At 36.5% G+C, this 18,361-nt stretch overlaps 1 protein-coding gene across 3 annotated transcripts in view; it reads left to right on the top strand.

Annotated features, from left to right (window-relative positions):
- mta1 (metastasis associated 1) overlaps window positions 1-18,361 on the top strand; it is a 59,837-nt gene that overhangs the window by 5,416 nt on the left and 36,060 nt on the right. For 2 of the 3 annotated variants that reach the window (XM_008108974.3, XM_062979438.1), the window contains exons 2-9: window positions 6,078-6,145; window positions 8,077-8,170; window positions 10,418-10,544; window positions 10,716-10,779; window positions 12,142-12,259; window positions 12,818-12,920; window positions 15,679-15,778; window positions 18,022-18,210. In XM_008108974.3, coding sequence (XP_008107181.1) covers window positions 6,078-6,145; window positions 8,077-8,170; window positions 10,418-10,544; window positions 10,716-10,779; window positions 12,142-12,259; window positions 12,818-12,920; window positions 15,679-15,778; window positions 18,022-18,210 — 863 coding nt within the window. Of the gene's footprint in view, window positions 1-6,077; window positions 6,146-7,389; window positions 7,440-8,076; window positions 8,171-10,417; window positions 10,545-10,715; window positions 10,780-12,141; window positions 12,260-12,817; window positions 12,921-15,678; window positions 15,779-18,021; window positions 18,211-18,361 lie in introns of those variants that run through there. The other variant, XM_008108975.3, reaches the window with a different exon arrangement.

Below are 18,361 nucleotides of genomic sequence, written 5' to 3'. Positions count from 1 at the left end.
TCATCCAAATGCTCTCTAGCAAACTTCAGTCGGACCCGGACATGTACTGGCTTAAGCAGGGGGACACGTCTGGCACTGCAGGATTTGAGTTCTTCACCATAGTGGAGTTTGGACTCTTACTGCTTTGAGGTTGTGGACAGGCGTCTTTTATACTGATAACAAGTTCAAATAGGTGCCATTACTACAGGTAATGAGTGGAGGACAGAGGAGCCTCTTCAAGAAGAAGTTACAGGTCTGTGAGACCCAGAAATCTTGCTTTTTTGTAGGTGACCAAATACTTATTTTCCACCATAATTTGCAAATAAATTCATGAAAAATCAGACAATATGATTTTCTGGATGTGTTTTCTCATGTTGTCTCTCATAATTGAGGTCTACCTATGATGTCAATTACAGGCCTCTCTCATCTTTTTAAGTGGGAGAACTTGTACAATTGGTATCTGACTAAATACTCCCCCCCCCCCCCCCCCGTATATTGTTAAATTAGAACGTGTCCAGAGAAGGGCCATCAACATGATCAGATGTCTGGAAACGAAACCTTATGAGCTACAATTTAAGGAGCTGATTATGTTCAGTTTGAAGTAGGGAAGACTGAAAGGTGACATACCTGTCTTTAAATATCTTAAGGGATGTCCTATATAACACGGAGCAAGGTTGCTTTCTGCTTGTCAGGAGATTGAAGTACTGTAGATGGCTCTTAAAACCTCTTCCACCTTTAAACTTTCCGCATTCTTTTTGAACTTCCCAAAATGCACAAGGAGGATTACAAGGAGAGGAAAAAGGCTTCTTATGTCATCAGAACTCATTCCCATCTGCTATAGAGTATGTTTTGACCAAATAACCATGGCAGTAACTTTGCTGTAAGAGATGAGCATTTGTTTTCTGGATTTCCACAAAGTAAACCTAGAAGGACTCTTTTCAGATAACCGATAATAATTAGGAAACCTTGGGTGGCATCTACACCATATAATTAATGTAGTTTGGCACCAATTTAATTGCCATGGCTCCATGCCATGAAATCATGATGTTGTCCAAAATATCAGGGATCATCCTGTCATACCAATTTTGATGGATTCCAATAAATACACGCAGAGTGATGAGTAGAGTCAGCGATTGCCTTATTGTTCCATTCGGTCAAGGAAGGATATCAAGGTAATTCTTCTGGAACTGGCATGACATTGTTATAGACATTGACATTTTATTGACACTTGAAAATAATGATCTGTAGTCTTATTGGTTCAGTTTTGCCATGTTTTACGATTTATGATTGGTATAAAGTACTACGAGAAAGTTAATACAATCTTTTATTGAGTCTGTACTTGCACCAGCCCCTTTCCATCAGCGGGAACTTTTCAAAATAGACACTAAGAGGAGTAATGGTCACTGATTACTATGGGGACTGGGAAGGGGAGATTTCCTTGATGAGACAATAGATAGCCCCCTCAGAATGATGGACTTTGGATTCCTTTGGGGAGAGTTCATTGTATTTCATGGGATCAGTTTGCTTCCTGAGGGCATCTGCATTCTGATATCTGTTCTGAGTCCAGAAGCTTGGCTAGAAAGGAAAGTCTGGTATTTTGAGCTCATTATGTGATGGTGGAAAAAGGTGAAGTTGTCAGCTCCACTCAGCGGGAGGTATTTTCCTGTTTCTAAAGCCAAGCGGAGTTAATTAGAGGTCATTATCCTGATCCTCGACCTTTCAGGGTTCCAGTCAGACAACAATGAGAGTTGTAACTTTATAGTATTTTTAGCCTTTTCTGCTAAAGAGTGTTGGTCTCTCACCAAACTACAAACCCCAGAATTCCATGACATTGAGTCATTACAGTTAAACTGGAGCCAATTCATTACATTATGCAGTGTAAATGTCCTTGGAAGGTTAACAAGGCCATGGTGTTGGTGTCTTGTACAGTGATATTGTGGATTGGCCATGTGAAAATGTTTGATTACCGTAGTTATTGAGGCTGTTGGTTTTTCATTGATCTAATTACAAAAAAACACCTAACTCCCTTTGGCCATCTGTTTCAAAACCCACCATGCCAGAATTCATAGCTAAGCATTCTTGATAACTGACCATTCGAGCCACTAGTAAATAATTTCGGAGAAGAGCAATCCATTCCTCCCTGGTGAATTTAATCTACTGCTGACCAACAGGAAATTCTTGCTAAGTTTTAGGGAGACTGTTGTGATTTGAAAACTCCTGGAATAGTCTTCCAAGACTCTGGAGCTACAGAAAACAAGCCCAGCATATCTTCTCCATGATATCCAATCAGATATTAAAGATGTATCATAGCTCTGCTTAATCTTCTCTTCTCAAGGCTAAAGATACCCAGCTCTCTTAACTGTTCATTTGGTTTCTGTATCTTTTGCCATCTTAATTACCTTCTGCTAGATACTGTCCTGAATGATGTCCAGGACTGAAGTCTGACCAGTGGAGACTAGATTGGCACTATTACTTCATCTGGAGCCTAGAACTGTATTGGCGTTTTTTGGGTGCTGCACCATGCTGTTAACTTACGTTTACCTTGCTGTCTAGTTGATCTTTCCAAATGAACTGCTTTCATAATAGATGTTTCCCATCCTATATTCATTCATTTTTCTTGCTTATATGCAATACATTTCATTTGTATTTGTTGCTATTCACTTCCTGATTGCTCACTAGAGTAATGATTTATTGAGAAAAAAACAAACATGTTTCTGCATGAATATGCTGTCAAAGGCCTTATTCAGGGGCTATATAAAAGCTTGAAAAAGACAAGGTATAAATATATAATAAAACAATGCATTGTTTTACCGTGTATGAATCATAAGTACATTTGGTCCATGCCTATTTGAAAGTTAGCTTCAAAATATTCTGGAGCTGAAACTCACATCTGTATTGGTAAAAGAAATATTTGAACTTAGGAAAATGAGAAAGTGAAACTGTTCAGACCCTATTTTGCCTCTATGATTTCCTCAAAAGAAAACAATCAGGTGAAAATAGAATAAATGATGCATTAGAAGCCCCAAATAAGAAATTTGTTGGTATAGGAATACCTAACTATTTAAATGAGTTTGGGTCTTCAGATCTAAATGAACTGCATCCAAGTACATGCAGTTCCCAAGTTAAGAACAAGATAAGTTCTGTTGGTTTGTTCTTAAGTTAAATTTGTATGTAAGTCAGAACAGGTTCATTTTTAAGGTGTAACTATAGGTCTTTTTTAGCTTGGATAGCATAAGGAAGAGTTAATACCCCTGTGGTGTTTATTTTGCTGTCTGTGCCCTTGCTCAGAAGATTTCACCCTCATATTCTGTCCCTGTGAGAATTGGATTTTGAAAAATTTTCTTGCTTTGAAAACAAGGATTGATGATAATCAGTGGAGACACCTTTTTGATAACTTGTATGGGAATGAATTTCCCTTCTGAGGGGTAGATTTCTCTCACTTCCTGTTGTCTAACCTCTGTTTTTAACTGTGAGTAGTTTGTATGTCGGATGTTTATGACTCGGAGATTGCCTGTGTACCAAACAGTTTTGGAATGTAATCTCAAGAGTCACCATCTGTAATCTCTGAAAAGTGTTGATGAACAGGTGAAGTTCCTGCAGATCATGGTGGGTAAATGTTGGTGTGCATTTGTATGGAATCGTTTGTTTTGTTTTGTTTCATTCGTTTTGTATTTGTTCCTGTTTCCGAAAATGGGCACCTATATGAATAGAATTTTCGTCTATTGATACTTCGTGGGGCACATTAAAAGTTATTCGTGAGGGGATTCCACCTGAACATGAGGAAGAACCTCCTGACTGTAAGAGCTGTTTAACGGTGGAACTCTTTGCCTCAGAGTGTGATTGAAGCTCCTTCCTTGGAGGCTTTTAAACGGGCTGGATGGCCCTCTGTTGGGGCTTCTCTGTTTGTGCATTTTCTGCATGGCAGAATGGCATTTGACTGGATGGCCCATGTGGTCTCTTCCAATTCTATGATTCTAATATGTAAAAGAATATTATCTGTATTTCTTTTTTAAAAGAGCTTTAAATGTTAGAAGCGCAGATATCCAAGAGAAAAGTATGTGAAACAAAGAATATCAAATCAGCAACTGATGACGTATTTAATTTTAATTAAAATGTGCAGGATTTTTTTGCAGAAAATATAAATAAATATTTTTTATTATACCAAGCAGATATTTTGCAACTTTGGCAACAAGTTCAAAGCTATTTGCAAATATGACTGTTAGAAGTTCGTAGTAGGAAAACATGTAAAATAAAATAAAATATGAAAATTGTAGAAGAACGAAATTTATTTTAATAGAACAAACTGCTCAAAAGGATAATCAAAAGCAATGTTTAAAAAGCAAGTAATTTTGATGGTAATTTTTATATATTTTTTTGAATGGATTTCACCAATTCTGTGAAGACTATTTGATTCCATTACATCTGATTTTTCATTGCAAAAATCATGGCAGCTGTCTAAAATAATCTTTGATCACAGTGCTAACAAGAGGAGGTAGACCGACATTGACCAATTACTCTTATTAATCAGGATGTTAAAATATCCATAAGCACTTTAGTAGATATATTAAGGTTATTGACAACTCACTGTATCAGTCCAGGTCAATTCAGTTTTATCAAAAATAGATTTCTGCTTCAGTTTGGAATCTATTGCAGTTGAAAATTTTTCATTTTGCTATTGGATCTTTTGATTTGGCTAAAGCATTTGATAAATTGGGAGTGTGGATGGAGCAGCTGTAATGACCAGTGGAATTGGCAGTTGAGCATGCAGCACTTTAGTAGGCATATGAATGTTCCTTGTGTATAACAAATGGGGTGCAACATATATTCACAGCTTGGGAGTTCTCCTGGATTCATCGCTGAGCCTGGAACCCCAGGTTTCAGCGGTGACAAGAGGAGCATTCACACAATGAAAACTTGCATGCCAGTTGCGCCCATAGCGTGGGAAGTCAGACTTGGCCACAGTAGTCTACGCCCTTGTTACATCCCAAATAGATTACTGCAATGCATTCTATGTGGGGTTGCCTTTGAAGACTGTTCAAAAGGTTCAAGTGGTCCAACAGGCGGCAGCCAGATTTCTCAACAGAGTGACGTACAGGGAGCATACAACCCCTCTATTACGTCAGCTACACTGGCTGCCAGTCTGCTACCAAACACAATTCAAAGTGCTGGCTTTAGCCTATAAAGTCCTAAATGGTTCAGGCCCAGTTTACCTATCCAAATGTATCTCTCTCTATGAACCATCTTGGAGATTAAGATCTTCTGGGAAGGCCTTGCTCTCAGTCCCGCCTCCCTCGCAGGTGCGGTTGGTGGGGACGAGAGACAGGCCTTGTCGGTGGTGGCCCCTCGGTTGTGTAATTCTCTTCCTAGTGTCATCAGATCAACCCCCTCCCTCCTGACCTTCAGGAAAAAACTGAAAACGTGGATGTGGGACCAGGTTTTTGGATAATCTATCAGTGCAATATGCGAATGTGGAATGGTGCAGTGAGAATTGGAACAGCCTGGACAATGATATTGGAATGTGTTATTTTAATAATTTTAATGTTGAAATAATTTTAGAGGTTGTTTTAATGTACAGTGTTCCTTCCCTACTTTGTGATTCGCTTTTCGCTCCCTCGCTGCTTTGTGGATTTTTCTGAGCGGTGGTGCATGCGCAAAAGTGCCAATTTCCCCTTCGTGCTTGCGCCCTCTCATCGGCGTCCAGCCGGGCCACTCTGGATGCCGACAAGAGGGAGGCGCATGTGCAAAAGGGAAACTGGCAGGCGCCGGAGAGGAGGCTGCCAAGAAGAAGTGCAAGAAGAAGGCTTGCGAAGGGTAGAAAGGCCACCTAACTACTAATAGAATGTGTAAATATTAAAATAAATATAGCGCCCCTACTTTGTGGATTTTCACTTATTGCAGGTGGTCCTGGAACACAACCTTCGCAATAAGTGAGGGAACACTGTATATGTTTTATTTGCTGGATATGTTTTGTATGGCATCAGATTGTGCCTTTATGTGCACCACTCTGAGTCCCCTTCGGGGTGAGAAGTGCAAGATATAAATATGGCAAATAAATTAATTTTGAAAGCTCTAAACTTCAGGGATGTCTTTTTTTACAGATTATGTCTACTTTGAAAACTCTTCAAGTAATCCATATTTGATACGCAGAATAGAAGAACTTAATAAGGTAAACATATCTGGTTTTGAAGATCTTAATTTTAATCATCAGAATATTATATTGCCTTTAATTGTCATTCTTTACCTTCTATGTATATTTTTATTACTGTTTGATGCTTTTTATAAGGTGTAAGTACACACCTTGCAGAAAGGCATCTGAAATAATATTAGGTATTGATATTCATAGCTGAAACTGACAGGGGGAAGGTAACCATAAACTTTATATTACTATCAGTTTTTTGCCTTTCTTTTTAAATTATGCTTATTACACTAGATGCTTAAACAGCAGTTCATCATCTCTATCCATAATATGTGTGAAGACTGCAAGGAATATGCAGCATTGAATGTAGCTAGAAAGTGGTATGGAACAGAAGATAGGACTGCCACAAGATTAAAGCAATCTTAATTGATTGAATTTCTGAGTGTTAGTTCACCAAGGCTGCTGTTTTATAATCCTACCAGTGTGCATCTTTGAGTGAATCTAATTAAGCTCACTGAAATTTAAATTGAATAGACATGTATAGAATTCAGCCATTATTTTATAAATCTGCACATAAATACATTTAAATAATACAGAAAAGGGAATAAATGTGTTTTATGACCACACACACATTTTGTATATAAAAAGATATAAATTAATATTAAATTACACAACTTTATATTATTGTCTGTAGTGCTGGTGCTAATATACAAGTACTATTCTTTATAATTTATCATTTAACTTCAAATGGGCATAATATTATCCAGTGTGTGTGTGTGTGTGTGTGTGTGTGTGTGAGAGAGAGAGAGAGAGAGAGAGAGAGAGAGAGAGAGAGAGAGAAAATATGATCTAATTCTTACATAAATATTTTGTACTATAATGCTTACATATAATGGTTACGGATTTCTCATGTATAGAGCATAATTATAAGGAAATTAGTTCCCTTGTGTTCGATAGGATTTGCTTCTGAATAAACATGCCTTGAATGTTATTGTTATCTAACATGTTTCAGTTTGATGTCTTTTATTTAAATTGCAAGGAAGGTAAGTTTCCTTACAATTTAATGTCTAGTCAAACTACAGTGTATTCTAAGTCTCTGGACATACAGTTGTAACACAAGCAGCAACATGTATCTCTGTGGTATAGGAGAGCAAGAACAAGTCCTATTGCTCCAAAAAGCTTGTATTGCTATATGGTTTTGAAAGATATGGATCTTGAGAAATAGAAACTGGAAATAAATTGAACAGTAATATACAAGCTGTGTTTTAATGCAGAAAAACGGTGTGCTGTTAACAAGAGTGAAGACCCTCGATCAATATTTAAGGTTTCTCCTTTTCTCATTAAATACCTCATCACAGTGACTCTGTGATTGTGATCAAGTTTGTATCTTTATTAGTGCTTTATTAGTGTATCTTTATTAGTGTATCTTTATTATTAATCCCCAGAGTTTATTTGAGATCAGTCACAGGTTAATGTATACTCTGGAAATGTGAACGTAACCCATCAAGATACAGTCCACAATTAGGACAAATATGCAACAGCAAAAAGACGTTTACCACTTTCTTGTAGGAAAACTATTTTTCTACTATATAAAAATTAAATAAAATTTACTAGCACTATGGAAAACAGATTGGTGATGGATTAGATACATATAGTGGAATGGACATTATTTGTTACAAATTATGCATTGAAATTGATTTGTTTGCTAAAGTTAGGCAGTACTAATGCAAAATGGTGACAGGTTGATTACTAAAATATAATGCGTTTGTGCATTCTATGATAGGAAGAGAGCTGAGACACAAACTATATTCTCAAGGATTGTTAACTGCTTCAATAAGCTCTCTTTCAGCACTGGTAGTATGTGGAGCAGATATTTTAAAAGAATTTAACAAGATTCTACATGCATGAAGTCATATTGCTTTTCATATTAACTTAATTGTTATTTTTACTCATTATCACAGACAGCCAATGGAAATGTAGAAGCAAAGGTGGTGTGTTTTTATAGACGAAGAGACATCTCAAGTACGTTAATTGTACTGGCTGATAAACATGCAAGTAAGCTATTCTATTCTTAATAAATCACCTGACTGAAAGATTGCATGATATGATAAAATGTGTATTTAAATTTAAGAAACTTACTATATTGAGCTATTTAGTTGTGGTACTAAGTATTTCACTTCATCAGATTTCTTCGATGTTTTTGTAAAGACTGAGACATAACCATAAAAGTAACAATTTCTTCCCTTAGTTCCAAGGACATGATTAGACAAATGTAGCTAGCCTGATTTGGGTATTGATATTATATGATTAGAATTGTAGTGTGGATGTAATGCCAGAAGGTGGGTGCCACAAAGAAAAAGAATGTTATCATTTTGCTCCCAGATTGAGCTCTCTAGGATGTGACATGGAAAATCATAGCACCACTACTGCTCCTTGAATGCAGTAGTCCAATAGATCTATAAGGGATCAGAAAATTCATCAGCTAAACTCATCCTAGGTTGTTTAGGGCTATAAGAATACGTTGAACCTGATTTTGTAGCCAGTCACAAGCCAACAAAATTCAGGTATGACATAAGTGCAATTAAGCATTCAGCAGACTTTTTGTTGGTTGGCTGGTGGCTTCTGTGTCAGTGGACTGGAGAATTTGCTACAGACTCTTGTGGTGGATATAAGATAATAATAATAATAATAATAATAATAATAATAATAATAATAATAATAAAACTTTATTTATACCCCGCCACCATCTCCCCAATGGGGACTCGGGGCGGCTTACATGGGGCCACGCCCAAAACAATACAATGTAAACAGCATATAAAAGAACAGCACAACACAATACAATAAACAATACAGTAAATAATATCCATTACAAAATAAAACAAGGAGACAATGAAAACAAGGGCATCAGGGCCCAAAGGCATGCAGAGATCAGGTCTAGGTTGTAATCGCCATTATTAAGAAAAAAATGAGGGTAAACTGCAAATCATGTTTAAGATACTTATGGAAACTTATGTCTGCTTATCTTGAGAGATTTGCTCAACCTAATCAGAAGTGTTGTTAGAACGATCACAAGCAATATTAAATTGGTGTGTGCTTCTGCAGCTACACCCTGATTATGTGAGACTGATTTCTTTGCTTCTATATGGTGTGGTCTGTCACACCAAGAACTATAAATGCTGGAGTTTCTAGTACATAACCAGTGATGACATCTAGTAAAGAAGAGAAAGGAAAATAATCATCAAACAGTGGGAGACAATGCTACTGCCCAAAATCATGTGTGCATGATTCACTCATGGCCCAATCACACACACATACCATACTGCCATGTTTGGTTGTAACTATGAATAGTAATTAGACATCCATAAATCTGATGTAAAAGGGAACAAAAGGGGGTGTGCCAATTTGTTCTCCAATTTTTAAAAGGGTTTTCTGTACTGTTCCATTATCGCGGTGGAGGTCACATGGGGCTCTAGAGAGAGAGGAATAGTCCATTTTATGGGGGTGGAGGGTGGATTGAAGGAGTAAAACTATTTCTGCCTGTTTTCCTGTTCTTCCCCACCTATATAGCTGAAACAACCCTTGGTTGTGATATGGGAAGGGGAGAGGGGGAATAACCAGTGTAAACGGGGAAAATGGTTTTCCTCCTTCAACTCCCCCCCCCCCTATAAAATGGACTATTCTCTCTCTCGCACCCCCTAATGGCCTCTGCCCAAATAATGGAACAGTACCCAGTTTTCTGCAGGCCAAAATGGTCTTCTTTAAAAATAGTGTAGTCATTTCTCTATTAAAAGCATTTACAACATTGTACAGTGCTGGCTCCAGCATTCACTCTGGTCATTGGAAGGCATTGCATGTTATTGCCAGTTATTTGTTGCCACACCCTCTTCAGCTATAGTGTAGCTAGTTATTATTGTTGTTCAAGGTGGATTAGATTAATAGATAACTATTGTACTTGCATCTGTGCTGAAAACCCTGAAGCTCCAGTTATTCACAATTTTTGCCATGATTCATTAATATGTCTAAGAAAGTTTAAGAAACTCAAATTTCTTTGAATTTATATGATAGATACAGAATCAAACATATAATAAAGTAGAACTAGTCTGAAGTTTTGAATGTAATGCAGTAATATCATTTCATACCAATTTAAAATATTGCACAAGGAATAAAAATGTGATGATTTTTGTACTGTTCGATTGCATCTATCACTTGTAGTTGCTTCATACTTGTAAGTTGTTTAAAACTTTAGTAAGAAATACTATTTTTCTCTTCTTTAGATATTAATATTTTTTCCTGTTCATCTAGGAGAAATGGAAGAAGAGATGGAAAACCCAGAAATGGTGGATTTACCAGAGAAGCAGAAACACCAGCTGCGTCATCGCGAACTGTTTCTCTCACGGCAATTGGAGTCCTTACCAGCCACTCATATTCGGTATAGATGAAATAAGTTAACAGGATATTATTTAATCCTTTTTATTTTTGAGAAAAACCTTTGATTTTTAATAGTTATAATAAGATACCCATATATATCCACAGACTGCATAACAGGAGTATATACCTGAATACCTGTTGTTCTCAACAACCAATATCTCTCTCTTTTTAGAGGCAAATGCAGCGTCACTCTGTTAAATGAGACAGAATCCCTTAAATCCTATCTGGAACGCGAGGTATGAAACATTTTGAGAACTGAAAATCTTTCAAGTTGTTTTGCAACACTGTTTATTATAGAAGCACTTTTTCTCAGTATTTGAAGTGCGAACCAGCTATTGTGACATTCATGTGGGAGAATGATTTGTGTGAATTACAGAATAACAAAAATAAAAGCTAAAATTTGGAGTGGTTTTTTTGAGTAGGGGAGGAGGTAAACTATAGTTTGTTCAGTTCAGTTATAATGACAAACTATAGTTCATCACAGTCAAGGAAATCAAGGATCTCAAGCATGTAGGAGACTCAGAACACATGCTACCCAAAAGCTTATTTACACCTGCAAATCATTCTTAAAAGGGCTCTCTAGGTGGGTAGATTTTGCTCCCACTTTGAAATAATGAATTACATAAATTATGCAAAGGCGATGCCAATACGTTTTTGGCCACCCAATACATTTTTGCCTGAAATGAGAGAACCAAGTCTCGTTTTTGTTGGTAGTGATCTTTTGATAGGGTGAATCAAAAATTATCTGCACTCTTGCTGTAGAATTTATTTTAATCAACTTTTAGAAAAGGCAATTACATCATTTTTGACATAATCTCCCTGTTTTTCAATACACTTCATCCATCTGTCCACAAAGTTTCATATATCCTTATTTAAAAGCATTTTAGATTGACCTGTGAGCCACAAATGCACTGCTGTCTTCACCCTTTATCAGACATGAAACTTTGTCCTGGAGGTCTTCTTTCAGGGGACCAAACAAATGATAGTCCAGTGGGGTAGGATCAGGACTATAGGGAGGAGAACGTTATGTTTCCTGATGTTCTCCACCATCATTGACGCTGGGAAGCACTTCAGTTTGATTTTGTAGCTCTTCACTCACAGACTGATTCCTGGTCCTTCTACTTCTGTGTGTCACTTCTCTCCTGTGTCTGGGGAGAGACTTCTCCTCAGAGACATCTCCTGCGTGTTTTTGCTGCAAGCCAGTCTGCTCTGTTGGGTCTAAGACAACCTCTTTCTCCATAATATGTTGAAATGTAGATGCACGAGCCTTAAGCTGTAGGATCTTTTCTTCCAAGAGGGCCACTAACCTGCACTTGATGCAAGTATAAGTACCCACATCTTTTTCAAGACTCAAACATTCCATAGCTGTTGTGGGTGACTGCATTAATTGCAATGAATAATGGGGTAAATATTTGCTATCTATTGCACCATGGGAGTAGTGAATATAAAATGGATTACATTTAACTGACTTCTATGATGCGACCATAATTAGTGACAGAACAGGGTTTCTCAGTCAGAAACTGTGGAGTTCTTGAGAGGTCACTAAGAGTTCTGCAAGCGATTGTGGAATAATAATGATAATACTTATTTATTTCTAGGACTTCTTTTTTTATTCATTGGTATATGATCCACAACAGAAGACTCTTTTGGCTGATAAAGGAGAGATTAGAGTTGGGAACAGATTTCAAGCTGATATTACAGACTTCCTTAAAGAAGGTAACTGCAATTATCCTCTCTTCACTAAAGTTTTATATTGTCTTACAAAAAATCTGAGAACTATTTGAAAAGGGCATAATTTCTTCACCCCTATTTCCAAACAGACAATTGAAGGTTATTGTCTTGGACGTCTACTTTTTTGGTATCTTCTGAGGTTCTTATTGTCCATCCTTATGGTCACCTAAGCTCCCTCAATAGTATTGTTTGATGAGGAGGCCCAACAGAAGATGTTAGAAAATGTCATTAAATTTAGGAGATTCCCCGGATGAAAGGAGTGGGCATACTTATTGATCTAAACCAGGAGGGGTTTCCCCAAGGTCCACCTTTGTAAAACTAACAGAAAAGTGAATATTCTCCAACTGTGGGTGATGCAGCCTAACAAAAGGAGTGGGGACTTATACAGTTCCATCGGAATGACATTTCACATCAATTTATGTTAAATGCTTTGTGTGTTTTCTTAGTAATAGGGAAGTAATTGTTGTAGGGTTTATTTTCTTTATTTTTATAGATGAATTCCTAAAACCTTTTATGATTTTATTTGTGTGTACGTGTATATAGGTGAAGATGATGGCAGAGATCAATCAAAGCTTGAAACAAAAGTTTGGGAAGCATTTAATCCACTAATAGACAAACAAATAGACCAATTCCTTGTTGTAGCACGGTAAGCAAAAGGATAATGTAATTGGATTTTTTATCTAATAATTTGTTCTATTGTGACCAAATTACTAAATAAATACTTTCTCATTGTCAAGCAACATATGTTTTTATATGTTATTGCTTTTAATTGCTGTACAAAGGTGTGTGCATTTATTGTGATTTTAATACTAACATATCATTGATATGAAGTTAATGGTGGTAATTATTTATTATGAATTGAGAGTCGTTGTGTCGTCTACTTAATGTAAAAAATGGAAACTTTTACAGTGACAAATAAAATGATTATGTTTGTTAAGCAGAATTAAAGATAAGATGCTACATATGGAAGGTTAGCTGTTCCTAAATGGACTTCATGTAATATGGAATTTCATTTATATATATGTGCCAGTTTATTAGGGAGCTATAGCATGGATTCAAATGGCAAATGAATATTATCATCTGCATACACAATATCCATGCTTTTTAGAGCTAAACTATTATTAAATTAGACAGCACTTTTAAGCAATTGCCTTAAATAATAAAGATGTGGAACTTAAGTTGTTAGCACCTGCGGTGTCTTCTATGTTCCTTTTATTTATTATACTATATAAATATAAACATAGAATATAGACAATATAGGATTAAATACAAATGTGGACACCATTATTATTTAACCAGAATTTGCCAAAGCTGATACTTAATTGGTATTTTAAAAAACCAGAATTTGTATTAATCATATGTATAGGCACTCAGAGGTCCCAAAGACATTAAGTAAGTTCCAAAATGTCTCCCTATTGTAAAAAAATGAACATGGAGTATCTAATCTACGGTAGAGTCTCACTTATCCAACATTCGCTTATCCAACGTTCTGGATTATCCAACGCATTTTTGTAGTCAATGTTTTCAATATATCGTGATTTTTTGGTGCTAAATTCATAAATAGAGTAATTACTACGTAGCATTACTGCATATTGAACTACTTTTTCTGTCAAATTTGTTGTATAACATGATGTTTTGGTGCTTAATTTGTAAAATTATAACCTAATTTGATGTTTAATAGGCTTCTCCTTCATCTCTCCTTATTATCCAACATATTCGCTTATCCAACGTTCTGCCGGCCCCTTTATGTTGGATAAGTGAGACTCTACTGTATTTGTAAATATTATTGAAGAAACATATGGGGATAGAATTGATCAAGAATCTTATGGAAGCTAAATTTCAATATTTCTATTCCAGAATCACAGTTGACCCAAATATGCAACATGACATGTTATAAATTTATATGAGTTTCATCTAGGGATTGTAGATTAAAAGTTATTCATATACTATATTTAACACCTGTTAAATTCCCAAATAAATAGTAATGTTTTACAGTATTATTGGTGGAGTTGTATTGTAACAAGGAGAACAGACCATATGTGAACACATTGCCTGAAAGTGGTGATTTTTTTAAGCCAGGAGTTATATATCCTAGTGAGGAAAATAAAATGTTTTGCATGAAGAGCTTATTGCTACATTGTCAGGGTCTGCACATCTCAAATCATGAAAACAGAAAACACTGGAAGATCTTTCATTTTAATGCTGCCTGGATTGTGAAGGAAGCTGCAAAAAACTGTCTAGAGGGAACTCAAAAACGGCATTTCCCCCTCAGTTTGGAAGCAATTTATGGCTTGATACTTCATAACAACTTCAAGGCACACAGAAGCAATAACGAATACATGTAAAATAACTGTAGGAAGAACAGCGGGAATAGGCTTTTGGAATGTTGCAGCACATGATTAAGCTATTTGTGATACAGTACAGTCTCACTTATCCAAGCCTCGCTTATCCAAGCCTCTGGATTATCCAAGCCATTTTTGTAGTCAATGTTTTCAATATATCGTGATAATTTGGTGCTAAATTCGTAAATACAGTAATTAGAACATAACATTACTGCGTATTGAACTACTTTTTCTGTCAAATTTGTTGTATAACATGATGTTTTTGAGCTTAATTTGTAAAATCATAACCTAATTTGATGTTTAATAGGCTTTTCTTTAATCCCTCCTTATTATCCAAGATATTCGCTTATCCAAGGTTCTACCAGCCCGTTTAGCTTGCATAAGTGAGTCTCTACTGTAGTAACAAATGATCGACTCGGCAACTGACTGTTTTAAAAAAAATCCTAAATCTGTCCATGCAGCTCTAGCAGAAGTATTTTGCTTAAGACTTGACTGTGACTGTATTTTGCAGACAAAATTGTACTTCCTGTAGATTCATTATCACACCCTACATTTCTCCTTCTCCTGATCCATCTATTGTGAGGTAGTCTTTGCTTACTACCTTAGGTCACCACGCATACATTTAAAGCATCCAATATGGCAGTTATTTGACACCTTTACTTTTCTAACATACGTTACAGTCAATAATATTATAATTAGATATGGGAAGGCCTGAAAAAAAGGAAAAAAATTAGGGAGGAAACAGGAAAAACACTTCCCCTCCCCCCCATATTGGTTTGTTTCCCAGGCCTTCCCATCTTTAATTATCAAACATATTTGCCACTTGCGATAAATTCTCTACAGTGTCAAATTATGTAGGGTTTTATGCTCAGTTTCTAGTCTGCTTCAAGAGGAACAATATGTATGGTAAATAACTCAGATATGCTTTTTGGATTGTATACCTAAGTATACTTTTCAAGGGCAGAAAGTGAAAAATATTGCAAACAGCAAGCTAAGAATCTGACATTTCATTTTCATATCGCTTGCAACATGGCAAGTTAACTTCCTCCTCATTCCTTTTAGCTCTGTTGGTACTTTTGCTCGTGCTCTAGATTGCTCTAGTTCTGTCCGACAGCCCAGCTTACACATGAGTGCCGCAGCCGCTTCTAGGGACATCACATTGGTAAGAATTTAAGTAGATAAGCTATACTTTTCAATTTTTAATAAGAAACAATATTTCTGTATAGTGACAGAATAATGCATCAGAATGCATGTTGTTTTGGATCTTGAAAGAAATCTGTGGGGTCTGCATGATACCCATGCCCTTGACAAATACCAACAAGCATGTTGTAGGTTGTCATTTGTTATGGTTAGTCCTAATTTCACACTGTCTTGCAAGTAAATATTGTAGATCTCAGTGACATAGTGGTTGACCACAGATCCATGAATGTATGCAGAACACCCTTGCATCCTCCATTCTCAGTGACATCCCACCCACCACTTCTACAGTATTAATCTTTTCTTCTGGTCCATGTTCTTACTTTTGGCTAAAACAAATATGCTTTAAAATGCTTTACCTGTTTCTTCAAAGATACCAGTTATTTTCACATGGATGCACCCCACCCGCACCACTACATATGAGAAAATATACAGATGTATATACATCATCTTGAAAATGCATATTCCATTAATTAATAAACTCAATTTCACCATAATGAAATTATTATAATTAATAAACTCCATATAATTAATAAACTCATTTCACCAGAACCCCCAGTGGCTCAGTGTGTTAAAGTGCTGAGCTCCTGAACTTGCGGACCAAAAGGTTGCAGGTTCGAATCCGGGGACCAGAGTAAGCGCTCGCTGTTAGCCCCAGCTTCTGACAACCTAGCAGTTCAAAAACATGCAAATGTGAATAGATCAATAGGTACTGCTCTGGCGGAAAGGTAACAGACATGTCGGCCACATGACCTTGGAGGTGTCTACGGACAATGCCGGTTCTTTGGCTTAGAAATGCAGATGAGCACCAACCCCCAGAGTTGGACACGACTGGACTTAATGTCAGGGGAAAACCTTTACCTTTACCTCACCATAAATCTATTAGGTATACATCCTTCTTTAACATTTTAAAGTATATATGTTTAGTTAAATATGTTATGGCTCATGCACATGGCTACCAATTTGAGATAGAAGAGTAGAAAGATTCCCACTTATCCCTTAATTATTTATCCATTTATTTACTTATATAATTTATATAATAATTATATATATATAATTATGAAGTACATAACTAAGTTCTCATCTTCCCCAAGAACATCTTGAATAAAATCTAACAATACAAATTTGGAATATACATTTATTTCATATCATGTTTTATTTTTTAAACTGCACCAAAATAGCTGTCAAAAGTTATTCTTTTAAAAAGGGATGGAGAAAGCATAGCTAATGGGCCATATATGGCTTCTGTATCCAAACTTTGCAGCCCTGAAGCCCCCTACCATTTTCCCCAACCCTCCCCCACAGACTTGTACTGGTAAAAATACAGGTTTTTGAAGCATGATTTCTGGGTGATTATTTTTACTGGAAACTGCGCAGAAACTGGAACCCCCCCCCCCCCCCCAAAACACACACACACACACACACACACATTGATAGAGGTTAGGCTAGATCAGTGGTTCTCAGTCTGGGGTCCCCAGATGTTTTTGGCCTTCGACTCCCAAAAATCCTGAAACACCTGGTAAACTGGCTGAGATTTCTGTGAGTTGTAGGCCAAAAACATCTGGGGACCCCAGGCTGAGAACCACTGAGCTAGATTATGTTTTGTGGTCCTGTTTCCATTCTATGATTTCATGATTTTCTGAATAAAAAAATAAAAGTTTCCCTTCTTTACAAAGCTATTTCCTTATCAATCAGCTGATGCCTGTAAATCCATGAAAAGAAAAAGCTTTTTGCTGACAACAGGACCATAGAATCCTAGAATCATAAATTTGGAAGAGACCACGTGGGCCATCTTTTTCAGTTTCATGCATATGTATCTGAATTATTAAATTGTGTTCTAGATGTACTTTAAAATGTCTGGATCTAAAATAGAGATTAGTCATTTTGGGTTGTTATTCATAGTGGTTTGGAAATCTGATACTGGATTTCTTCATTTCTAATATGGCATTAATAGTAAGATGCACACTAATTTCAGTCCCACTGACAGAAAAAAAACTTATCTCTCTATCTCAATGAAAGCACACGTGAATCTAAAACACGCGCTGTTTTTAAAGATGTTTATATGGGGGGGGGAGAAGTTACATATTAGAATCAAGGAATTATTTCCATTAACATATATATAGCATGTATCAATAATTTAATTCCTTTCATAGGCCTTTGATATCTTGTACTGACAGTGGCTTTTTCACACTTCTTTGCTTTGTGTAGTTCCACGCTATGGATACTTTGCACAAAAATGTCTATGACATTTCCAAGGCAATCTCTGCCCTTGTGCCTCAGGGTGGACCTGTTTTGTGCAGGGATGAGATGGAAGAATGGTCTGCTTCAGAGGCAAATCTTTTTGAAGAAGCACTTGAAAAATATGGAAAAGATTTCACTGATATTCAGCAAGATTTTGTAAGTAGCGAAGGGTTTAGCACATCTTGGAAATCATGGGCAGAATTCTCTGTTTTGTGAATTGCAACTCCCCTTGCCTTGTAATTTCCCTGAGCCTTATTCCATGGAAATAATAATGTGTAGATTAGGTTAAAATTACTGTAGCAAGGAG

Source organism: Anolis carolinensis, chromosome 4, assembly GCF_035594765.1.
Source record: "Anolis carolinensis isolate JA03-04 chromosome 4, rAnoCar3.1.pri, whole genome shotgun sequence".
Taxonomy (NCBI): Eukaryota; Metazoa; Chordata; class Lepidosauria; order Squamata; family Dactyloidae; genus Anolis; species Anolis carolinensis.
This window is presented reverse-complemented; position numbering and strand designations above follow the sequence as displayed.